General features: G+C 33.8%; 1 protein-coding gene across 20 annotated transcripts in view; it reads right to left on the reverse strand.

The window, feature by feature from the left end:
* PEX5L (peroxisomal biogenesis factor 5 like) overlaps window positions 1-12,641 on the reverse strand; it is a 213,101-nt gene that overhangs the window by 77,899 nt on the left and 122,561 nt on the right. For 6 of the 20 annotated variants that reach the window (XM_070243291.1, XM_014732765.3, XM_070243293.1 and 3 more), the window contains one exon: window positions 9,332-9,436. The exons of 6 other annotated variants lie outside the window; for them this stretch is intronic. In XM_070243291.1, the coding sequence (XP_070099392.1) occupies window positions 9,332-9,436 (105 nt within the window). Of the gene's footprint in view, window positions 1-7,281; window positions 7,343-9,331; window positions 9,437-11,719; window positions 11,786-12,641 lie in introns of those variants that run through there. 8 more of the 20 variants (XM_005601825.4, XM_023623345.2, XM_070243288.1 and 5 more) reach the window with 3 other exon arrangements.

A 12,641-nucleotide genomic window follows, 5' to 3' on the forward strand; every position in this document is an offset into this window, starting at 1 on the left:
ACTTTCTTTACATTTCCTTGGAATGCTTTTGTAGTGCATAACAAACATTATTTTGGGAGAGTGGAAAATATTGCTATATTAACGGTACTGTTGTATTAACTGTAATCCAGTAAATATGTGTGTGAAAAATCTGCATGTAAAATAAACTTTTATAAATTCAATGATATTTTCCCATTGGCTTGCTCTCTAATCTCAGAAATCTTTCAGTTTGATTTTTAGTAGGTTTCTAATTATCAGTGGCAGACGGCTATTTCCTTCCAGTTATTCTGCACCTCTTTGAATCCAGACTTCCTCAAGTTCTGTTTCTATGGTTAAGGGAGAAAATACACTTATGATACACAAGTGGTTAATCCCTCAATTAACTGTCTTAGTTTTTCAGGAGTTTTTATATTGGCCTTTCTTAAAATGGGCACAGTTATCCAGTTTTCTACTTCTTATAAGAAAATGATGCGCCTAGAAATCTCTAGATTTTTAAATACTTATTTGCAAGGCTGTATTTTAAGTGACACAAAATAACAAATGAAGTGTTGGGAGTATTACCAAATCAAAATATTTTATATGACTCTACTCACTTTCACTCCATTGTTTCTTTGGCACAATGTCAATGGTGTTATAACTTAGGGCTTATGGAAGATGACAAGAGACCCAAATAATGGTGGAAATGGAAGGAAAAAATGCAGTTCTATTATTGCTGAAGGAGGAATATGGAAACACTCAGTGATCATTTGGGGACTGAAACCCAAGAGGCACATTTGGTACTTTTACATAGTCATACTATTATCCGAACAAGGATAAATCTCAGATCTTCACTAGTGTTTAAGATTTTGACATAGAGTTGGCAATCTGATTTTTGTACATATTAATTTGTGGACATTATTGGGGGATAAACGTTGAGAATGCCCCTTTTCTTTTAGTGTTGAAGTTCCAGTGATAGAAATTTCTTCACTTATTCTAAGTTTTAATGTTACAAAGTATAAAGACACAGATTTGTCTAGGAATCAAATTATCCAAGGTCTGTTTTGGTCTTAACCTTTTTTTAGGATGTTCCTTTAACCCATAAATGAAACTGCATTTTGTTTTCTGAATTTGAACATTCCTGGATATCATCCATCCTATTTATATTGAAATATTTTTGAATGTAGAGGAACTATGAGCCTTCTATGTTTCTGGGATAAAGTAGATTTGAATTTTTGTAAATGCCATGGTCTATTTGAGTTTAGGAGTGATTTATAATATTTTCTGGCATAAAAGTCAATATTATTATCTAGAAATGTAGTTGAAAGCACTGATATAGAATATAATATACTAGAAAAGGAAGAAATGGCTAACCATCAGTGATTCTGTGAGCTCTTCTGAAAATGTGATTAGTTTTCCAGGATCTGTATTTCATTTATAGTTAGTTCATGTAAAAACGGTGTGTATGCAACAGTTTCCAAAGGAGCCACACATTAATGTCTATTTCCTGGTAGAACTTGCCCTTTTAACCATTATGTGCTTAGAGTAACGAACCCATTTAGTGTGATATTGCCATAGTGGCGTGGTACTGACTTAGAAACAATGCCCAACCTCCAGGTTGTGGCTTTCTCATGGCCCTCAAGAGAGACTTGAATTCTGCTGTGCTATAAACATTCATGGAGGATGAAGGTCACCATCAAATATGGCACCACACTATACTCATAGAAGGTATTGCAACAGGTTTGCATTTACTCAGCAGTACATTCTGATTACTTGGTCTCTGGTTGTAGGTCTTATTGACCGTGGGCTAAAGTGTGTAAGGTGCAAAGATTAAACACAACAAATACAACTGTGACTTTAAAAGTACAAATATGTATGTGTGATGTCATAACTATCTCTTTAATAGCCATTATTTCTCTGAAGAAGCTTAAATTTATTAATAGATAACTGAGAATAAGTTTTATTCTCTTAGTCACGATTTTGAGAAATAGCATTTGTTATACAAAGATAAGTAAGAATTATATCCCACAAAAGTTCCCTTGTACTTTTTCTTTACTTTGGATACAATTAAATTCCTTTGTAGAAAAAAGTACAAATAATCTACTTCCAAATCACAGCTCTGTGACAAGATGTGTGGAATACGCCTAAATTTCTGTATATACTTTTAGCTGTAAACCCTGAAAAACTATAGTCTAAATCTGATAAAAGAACTCTAGAAAGTGAGGCCTTTGTCCACATGAACATCTAGATGGAAAAACAAAGGAAAAGGCACAATTGAGAGACCTATCCTTTTAGGCAAATCTAATTTATCAAAGGAGTCTTTTGAAGCTTCTCTCCTCCTTCAAACCTCAAACCTATTTTCTGGAGAAAGTACCTCTATATTCCCAATTTTCTCAGCATAGGAAGAAAGGAATACCAAAGAGGGGGTTGCTCAGAGAGACCCCAGGGAGCCCAGGGCTAAGACGTGGCCCCTCCAGTCTTCTCCTAAACCCCCACCTCATAAGGTCAGTGTCTCTTCCAGACCTACTGTCTTGTTTCTGACCACGGTTCACATCTTGACTGATGGAATTGTTAAGACTGCCCGATTCCCATGACTGAGCTGCTGCTGTGGCTTTCTTTCGCGGATATAAATCAAAGAGGAAGCAAGAAACTAGTTTCTGAGTCAGTGTTTTTCAAGCTGGAGCACAGTTTAGCTGCTCCGAAATGCTGGGGTTGGAGTGGGAGAGAGCGGCAGGGCTCAGAGGTGAAGAAGATAAAGGGCCAGATTTCAGATAGCATGGAAAGGTAATTTGGGAACTGAAAGTTTTTTTGGTTTTGATTAAGATATGGAAGATGCAAAAGAAGATATCATGAAGAAATGTTTTCTTATAAGCTCTGAGGTCAGAGGCTATGTCTTACTCATATTTATATCCTTCACAACTTGGAATAGAATGTCTTTATATAAGACATTTATATAATGTCTTATATATAAGAACGTCTTTATATAAGAAGGGCTCAATAAACATCTACCAAATGGGACAGTGACTTTGCAGAAACTGGAGATATAATAATACCTATCTCAAACAATCCAATTTTGACCTGTCTTCAGTCAGATGAATTCAGGAATCATTATTTTAGCCATACTAAGCCCCATTTTCTTTTTATTTGTATAGCTTAGTATATAGCTTTTCACATGACCCCTTCCTTATTTTCAAACAAGTTTATGGTTTTCCTATGGTGACCTGAGAATAAATAAATCTTTTAGGTCATAAAAGAAAATTGTAAACTGAACTGAATCCCCCAGATAGTTCCCCTAAGCTTTACTTCCAAATAGTATGCCATTTATTCTCTCTGTGTTCATTGGTAGATATGGCTTATTGACTTTCTCTTAGAATTACTTCCTTCAGTTTGAAAATACTTTACGAACTTACCTCATTTCATCCTTCGGTTCAGAGTACACTGATGTCATAAAAATAATAAAAGGCGAGTCAAAAGGTTTCCAATTTTTTTTGAATACCCGAGTTGGAATGATTGCAATTTTGGTCCAATCAGATTATCATAATTGAGTGAAAATGACCCACTTCGTTATTAGATGCTAAGTCCTTTGTCTCACTTTGTTTACATTTTAAATTTTCATTTCTTATCCTCCTCTGTCCTCTTTTCAGTATTTGGATCAGTTCAAAGCCCTTTCTAATGGTGACAGATTCTTATTTCTCTTTCAGGCACATTGCCTGGGAACCTTCTTCAGCACCAGGCAGTGGGTGCCTTCTTCTGGCATCTCCACGTTCCCATGCTTTACCCAGTTTTCTAACTTTAGTTTTATCTGTTTTCTTCCCACCAGACTATGGCCTTTTTGAGGGTAGAGACCTTATACAATTAATTTTTGTATCTCATACTAGCAGTTTAACAACTGTTGACTGATTTTATATAGTCTAACTGAATGGTAAATTGTACAAAAGAATGACTGCATGGGCATCCTCAATTTCATACGGGGTTTGATCAACTCACAGAGAGGCTAGTGGTCCTCAGAAATGTTTACCAATTTCCTGGCAGATTTTAAAGGACAAATTGAAGTCCATTTTCCTCTAGTCTCACATTACTTAAATGTTTGGAAACCCAGAGGTACCTAAAGGGACATTTCCAAATGCAAGGCTTCTACTAAGAAGTCAAGAATGCAAAGAGTGAAAACTAAATGCAAAAAATTGAAATAAAGGCATAGGCCTGCCCCACCCCATCCTTGAAAGAAGGACGTGGACCAATGTAAATGGGAGGCCAGAGACACTTCAAGACATAACACTACTACCTCACTTGGGAATTTTAAATCAGAGATTCCAATGTGGAGATTTTGAGGGAAACTTCTTATATGGTCAATGGACATGGAAACAAAAGGAAGCAGTAGAAGTAAGAAGGCAGGTGAGGAGTTGCATGCAGGGGCTTCTTGTCACTCAGAATTCAAAAGATGATTGAAACTTTGCACCTTCCTCACAATCATGGGCAGTGAATGAAATATTCAGTCAAAGGCTTTCAATTTACTTATGACTTAGTCAGACGGGCCAGTTGATGTGGTTAATATTAGCCACCACAGGACCAAGTTGGTTCTTATTTTATATCAATATTGTTTTGGGTTGAACAAAATGCAGACAATATCATCCAGCTTTAATGAGTTATTATCCCTTTTAAAATTTTGCCTAAAAATGCATTTGCCTTAGTTCATCCTAGATTTCTCTAATCTCAATGTTAAAAAAATTAAATTATTATATGATCTAAGCTACGGGGGTATTTAATCAAGAGGAGAGGAGAGTATTTTGCTTTTACAATCTGCCATTACTTAAGCTCCAGTGTATGTTTATATAGCTTGTTTTGTGACTTAAATCTGTTTGTTTATCTTAAACAATATATTGCTTAGGTGTTTCATTAAAAAAATATAGACCTAAAAGTTTGTGATAATTTATATCACTAAGAATTAACTCCAAATCAAAATACATTTCAGATGATAAAACAAGGTCTATGAAGGATAATAATCCATTATCCTATAATTTTATACTTCAGATTGATGATCTTAAATTGTTGTTTTAGTTTAAAAATATTGTTTTTATTTTAAACATTTTAGTACTTAGAGAATAATTTAAAAAGTTAAAACATTGAAGCTATTAAGTTAAAAAACAGTTGACAAATATCTCATATTTGTAATGTTGACTTAAACAGTTTGTAATAATATACCATGTCTTTTTACCTAATCTAAATAATAGAAAAAATGTAAGATTGTAACATGCTTTTAGTAGATATATCTTGATGCATTTTGAAAATTTCTTTATTATTTGTGACATTATTTGTTGATTCAAAATATGTGTCATTTGTTAAGTAGGTTTTCATTCATAATTCTGTAATTGAACTATTTGTTTACGGCTTTATAGGTCCTAGCCAAGCTTAGAAATTTGTGCAATGCCCATCAGAATAGTGGCCGTATCAAAACTGAGTTAACTGACTCAATCTATTGAAAAGACAAGACAGCTAAATCATTACCACACATCCCTTAAGTATTCAGACTTTGAGAATTTTGTCACGGTAACTCTGACACCCTATAGAGTTAATTTCTTATGAACTAACAGTACTAATGGTTCTGCCCCATGCCCAGTTCTTATATATGGGTCCCAGTGGCTCTTCCTGTAAAGGATAACCATGTGACAACTTTCAACTCTTTAACTTGATCTAAAAGTCAATCAACTGACTACCAATATTTTCCTGACAGGATAGTTAGACTTACAAAATATGAATCTATTTACAGGGAAACAAACAGATATTACCATTTACAACTTGGGCAGTACTAACACTAAGGCAGGCAGGAGAACATAATTAAAGCAATTGTTTCAAGTTAGTAACAGAAACCCAAACAAGGCTATATTTAGTAGTCCTGAGAAAATTTTTCGAATCAAGAATATTACTCTTTTTATCTTTATCAGATGCAAAGATTAAATCAATATCGAGGTATAATGGGTGGGGAGAGATAGAAAAACAAAGGCTGTTTGCAAAAAAAAAACCACAAAAACCCCTTAACAAGAAGAGGTCTGGAACACACAGTTTTAAGATACTGTGCTCTAGAGAAAAAATTAATGGGATACACCTTGCTAAAACATGTACCAGGAGAGGTGGTTAAAATGAAAAGTTCTGAAGGTTCCTTATGAGAGAAAAATATTCACTAAAGTCATTTCATTCTCATAAACAACAATACATTTTTTTCCTATGATATAGTCAACTTCTGGTACATAGTTTTTCCTTCTATTCTCAAATTGGGTTTATTTATACCATTACAATCTAGAGCAGGGCTGCTCAATAGAAATATAATGAAGACCCGGTAATGTTAAAATTTCTAGTAGCCACTTTAAAAAAAGTGAAAAGAAACAGGTAAAAATAATTTTAATATTATATTTTATTTAGTCCAATATCTAAAATATCATTTCAACATGTAATCAATATAAAAATTATTAATGCAATAGTTTACATTATTTTTCTTTGGACTAAATCTTCAAAATCCAATGTGTATTTTATACTTACAGTAAATCTTAATCTGGGGTAGACACAAAACATTCAATAGCCACATGTGGCTAGTGGCTACTCTATTGGACAGCACAGCTCTAGAGAAACTTTTTTCCTCAAAGATTTGATGATTCACGTAATTTTTTCTTCAAACCTTTCATCAATGCACTCTTGTTGACATACAGTTTGACTTAAAGTGTTAGTCTAGACCAGCATGAATTTGAGCTTCTCTGAAGTGCTTGACGTATTTTTTGTTAATACAGAATTAATAATTAAGTTAAACAAAAAGAGCAATTCTCAGGGGCCCAGCAATTTCTGAGTTCAGGTCACCTGGCCAACTCTTCTGTTTTGTTCAATTTCTTCAATGTTCTATTAATGACTTCACTGGAGTATATTTGTCTCAATCTCTCTAAATGTGATCATAATAATCACCTAATACAAACACAACGCTTGAATATAAACTATTTTACTCTTACAATCTGTTGAATGAATAGTTACTAAACAAGTTAAGAACTTGTTGTTCGAGGACTTATTCTGTATGTTATCGATTATGATTGTCCCAAAGACATTATTGACAGAGCAGCACTTAGCTTGAGACATATCTGGAATCTATGAATGAGCAGCTGGCATCGACATACCAGTGGTGAGGATGAGTCAATGTGTTCAGCAGTATGTAGCACTATCGTAAGGGGCTTTACAGGAGACACCAGGACAGACATGTTTCAAGACACTAATACATTCACACAGGATAACGAGTAAGAATGTGGTATGGTACACGGACTGGATGCTGTGGTTGCCATGAAAAGTACTCACTTTTTCAGATCATTCTGCTGCTTTTTGGCTTGTGCATGCCACTGGTGCATAGCAGGGAAGAAGCCACTTGTGTATAGTGGAAAAAGTATATCAACTAACAAAACTGCATTTGACTGAGAAATAACTGTATCACAGCTGTCACTGAATTAACTCCATAACATTATCAACACAGCAGGTGCATTACATTTTATGAATCAGAACTCTCTGTTTGCTGATTCATAAACTAGCCGGTATGCAACAAGAATATGATGCATCAAAGAAAGCATTATATAATCTTCATGCAGTAAAATTGTAACTAGACCTCAAAAACACTTAATGCAACATTAGACAGGAATTAAAGAAGAAACTTGGTACACACAAATGTTCTGAATATGAGAAAATGGTAATAATCACAATTTCTTCTCTAAATTAAAAAATCAAAAATATTATTTTGCATTAAATTTTAAATTCAAGCTTAGGTTATAATGGTAATTTCGGACATTTGGAAAGGATTACTGGAAAGCACATAGCAATGCATGGTTTTGGAAAAAAAGAATTCTGGGGACTGGAGCCTGTCCTAAATTGTGATGTCCTAAAACATGTTATAGCACAACTATGCCAATTGCAAATTTGGGTAAGTCTTATCTACCGATGTATACAGCTCTGTCATTAGCTGAGAACTCCAAGTAGTTCTCATCTTCCATAGCCTTCCCCTGAGGAACTGTGGACTGAATATTTTGGACACGGATTCTGTAAAGGGCAGGAGATCAATGTAAAACCGTATACGTTTTACTATGTAAATAAATTAAGAATGGAGACTTGGTAAATATCGAGCAAATTTCTTTCCAACTACTACTATGTGTCATTGGGAAGAAGCATGTCTTCTTTACAGACAAAAAACTCACGATATAAAATTTATCCCAAAGTCCTGGGAATCTTTAATAACTTTTTTTATTATTCAGTTTTGATGTTATATGTTATAATTTTCATCACTTACAACATAGTGTTTAGAATAAAATAAAGCCACACATGTTGGCAACAGCTGGGGATGCGCTCTGATGATATTCTAAAAATAAGTTGCCATAATTTAGCTTTTGATATAAATGCCTTTCATGAGGACTGTAAATGGACATTTTTCTAATTCTAGACATGTTCATATAATTGGAACTGAATCGCTGCATTTACTATTGCATTACAGAAAAAAAGAAATGTTTAAGATAACAATCTAATCTAAATTATAAGATAAATGCAAGTAAAAATATTTTTCATTTAAGAATTTAAAACTGATAGCTCCACAGAGTAGTGATGAGTATATTATACATATTTATGTGGATTTTACAGGGTGTTTCAAAAGTCCCTGAGGACATACAGGATACAGTCTCAGCGTGTCTTTGCATACAAATGCAAACCTTTTTCTATACTTGTTATAATAAATGCTGAAAATGGCCCTCATGTGCTTATAATAGAGATGGTATTTTTACTGTCAAGGTCACTAAGTAGAAGAGGGGTCACAAATGCCATTTTCTGCATGGGGACTCAGGGACTTCTGGCTCATTCCTGTAAATTACTTATCCACATAAATATGTATAGACATATATGTAGTATGCATAGTCACAACATAAATATATTTAACATTTAAGAAAATTTAGATATTCTACTGGTAAACTGACATATGTATACAATATAACTTGTATTTATTCATAGGAATTTGATTTTTTTTTTTTTGGTCGTTGTTGTTCAAATGTATCATTAGCTTAATTGTTATTTCTTTCCCAAAGTTGTTAGCAAGACTCCTTTATAAAGAAGCAACATGTTTTACTTGCATGTACATTTTCTTTTTTTTTAACTAAAGTTGAGTAATGGAAATGAATATCCGTGAATAAATCACTAAATGATGCCATTTTCCTTTTTTAGCAATTTTGTTTTTCATTTTATACTGTATAATTGTTTCATTGAAACTGTGCTTTTTAAAAAATTGATTCAAGTTAATGTCTTTTTTGCTAGTTAAAAATCAGTGTCTGATATATTAACATATGTCAGCTTCCTACAGGAACCCTATGGGTCTGCCCACCTGTGATGTCATAGTTAGGAGGGGCTTTTCTTCAGCAGACTCCTCCCTCGGTATCTCCTTCATCACCATGGCAACAGCCTTATCTGCCGCCCTAGAGCCTTTGCCCTATAACAGTGAAATCAACAATGACTTGTGTCAGGAGAAATCTTTAACTTATTATTTATTACAAGATATTCTAATGTTTAAAGAGCAATCCAACATATATGAAGAGGTAGGCTGCTGCAAGTGAATCTTGAGGCTTTTGGCTGAGGAGAAAACACACAAAATCTGAAAAAAGATTATTTGTGAACTTTTAGTTAGCTACTTTTTCACCTTTACAGCTGACATTATATTTAATTTTAACATAGTATTTTATATGTATAATGTATTTTAAGGCAATTTACATGACATGAACATAATTTTTATAGTATCAATTTAAAAACACTATGGATTGCCTGTTATGTTCATTTATAATTATTTCTATATAATCCCTAAATGTTTTGAATCACAGTGAGGAGTCTGGGGTGGGCATTAGGAACAGAGTCTGACTCCCACAGAGGGCTTTTGCTGGGTGATCTCCGGAGCCTGTCATTTTTTAGTGGATTGGGCATAAAATGAGTATAAGTGTCATAAAACCTCTAAAAAGCCTTCAAAGGCCTAACATCGCAAGAATTCACCCAGCTTGTTTAATTTGTGGTGGTAGTATGAAAAAAATTTGCCACTCTCAATGCTTTTGAGACCAAAGAATTTTAGAAATGTCTTTTAATTGCAGAACCCCATAAATCCAGATGTGAATAAAGGATGGTTAATAATTGAGGCACTGATACATATACATATACACAGCTACACTTTTTGTCTCATACAAGCAGCTTATGGACTGTAAAGAGGTGGGCTGGCTTTCTGTCTTTTTAGTTTACCAGACTACTTAGTTTTTGAGAGTAGATACGGCATAAATGGAAAAAGCAAAACAAAATATCACCTTCCCAACCCAATTAGAAACATCTCATACTATGTAAAAATTAAATAATCTAAACACTTTAAAAACAAAAATCTTCCATTTTCTTAGGTCTCTGGCCTCCCTGAAGAAAACACTTGTATACTAAAAGCACACATGGATATCTGTGTTGTAAATCTACTTAAAATACAAATGTAGCATACAGAGATATCATAGGCAAAGAAACAAAAATGGACATATGGGGATCTGATGTCTGAAAGGGAATTAAGAGCTAGGGTCAATATTAACTACAGAGGTTAATAAATCTTGATGGTTTCTATGCAACGAAAAAGGATAGAATTACCTTATTAGCTTGGGCTTGCACAGGGCTTTAAGTATTCAGAAGATAGGTTTACTCTAGGAAGCAAAACATTGTCCATTTTCTCAGGCATTGTCTTTCTAAAATGTAACGAGTGGCAGCTTTTCTTTAGGAAAACAAAGAAAAGCTTTCTGTATAGTCACTACCTGTTAAAATGTGTGAATCTCTTTACATTGCTGAAAGTTTGTTTTGACTTAAGAACTAGCATTACTGAATGATAATGTGTTATTTCCAGGGTGGAAAATCAACTACCAGAGATTTTATTCAGTAAGTATAACAGTAGTAATTTTTGTATGTGTTCTGAAAAGTTAATATGGCCACAATCCTTAGAATAACTGACTTCAGGAAGAATAAAGGGCAACAATGATTCACTGCATAACAAATTAGGCTGCATAATGATCCCAGGTTTTTTCTTTAAAGAAACGATTTCAATTTTCTAAAATAGAGGTGCATACAATTCTAAATTCTGGGAAAAGATTTATTATGGCTCTATTAAACTATTTAACATTTTTTCAAAATATAAAAATTATTTGGATGAAACATTATACACTATAGCTTAGTATACCTTTATAAGCTACACTCATTTACAGACTAAATATAGTTTAACAAATAGTTTTGCAGCTTATTTTTTTCAAAAGAGCAAAATCATTGTGAAGAATTCTTTCCATGCTCCAAGAAGTTCTAATAATATAGCAATAAACAAAGTGGCATGCTTATATTTAAATTCCTACTATATTTAAAAGAACAAATCTAATGTTACAAGGTATAATTTTAAAAAATAATAATAATTCAGACTCTTTTCTTGGGCTAAGAAAAAAAATGTCAATTGATAAGCATCTCAAAAAATTTCAGGTCGATATTTCAATATACCATTTATTTGAAATGCTACCAATCCATAAACTACATATAGATATTTTTCACATGTGCAACTATAGTAGCTAGAATTAGCAACGGACATGCCATTTCACTAAAACAAAAACAAAACAAAACAAAAATTAGTCCTTTCATGCTGAACTCTAGAACAAAGCAGTGGTCAGCTAGAAAGGATGTATAATAAACACATGCGGTGCTTTTTATTTCTTGCAGAAAAACCCACCAAAGCCAGGGTCAGGTCACTTTTTTGAAGACAGTGCCACTTTTTCTTCAAGGTTACACCTACTACCTGAAAAGAGTCATGACACCCATGTTAGTGCTTGCTAGCAACTTTTTGTCTTTATAGCCTTTTGAGTTATTACCCCATGAGCCTCACTGTTTTGCAAGTAAGGTACAGTCTGAGAACAACAGGAAATTCTGCCACAATGACATCTCCGAGGTTCCAGAGACCGTGTCTACAACCACTACCAAATCAAGCGAATACACTCAGATATCAAAGCAAGATTTCCCTCAGATCATATTGCCACCTCCACCTGGTATCTTAAAATCAAGCTGTGTTACTTCTGATTTGTCCATTTATCTTGTGGGGTTATGCTTCTCGAATTCAGAACCTGGCTGATAATTGATTTGGCAATTCATGAAACTATACAACTGTGCTTATCAGCAGCTCTGCAGGGCTGACAGTAATACAACCATGCAGGTGTATTTTTGCTTTTTTGAAGTCAGTGGCTTAAAATGTTCTAAGAAATCTGTATGCATAATTATCTGGACTTCAAGTTCAATTTTCTAAATATAACTACACCAAAGGGTCAATATTAACCTATTATTTGAAATGACATGAAGACAGGAAAAATGAAATATACACTGAATATACACTCAAGCATATAAGTGGATTTAGATTACAGTAAGACGTGATGCTTCTCCATCATACTTAGCAATAACATTTTCTGTTAATAAAGAACAGCGAAAAGTTACAAGTTGATTACCACGTTGTGACACTCTTCAGCAATTAGTTCAGCAAATTTCTTTTCAAATAATACTTGAAAATCACCTGTTCCCCCTTCCTTCATGAATTTTTTGAAATATTTTTGATTGTGTGGAAAACAATATCAGCTTAAGGGGAAACTTCTCTTTTTCTTGGTGAT

Source organism: Equus caballus, chromosome 19, assembly GCF_041296265.1.
Source record: "Equus caballus isolate H_3958 breed thoroughbred chromosome 19, TB-T2T, whole genome shotgun sequence".
NCBI classification, from domain to species: domain Eukaryota; kingdom Metazoa; phylum Chordata; class Mammalia; order Perissodactyla; family Equidae; genus Equus; species Equus caballus.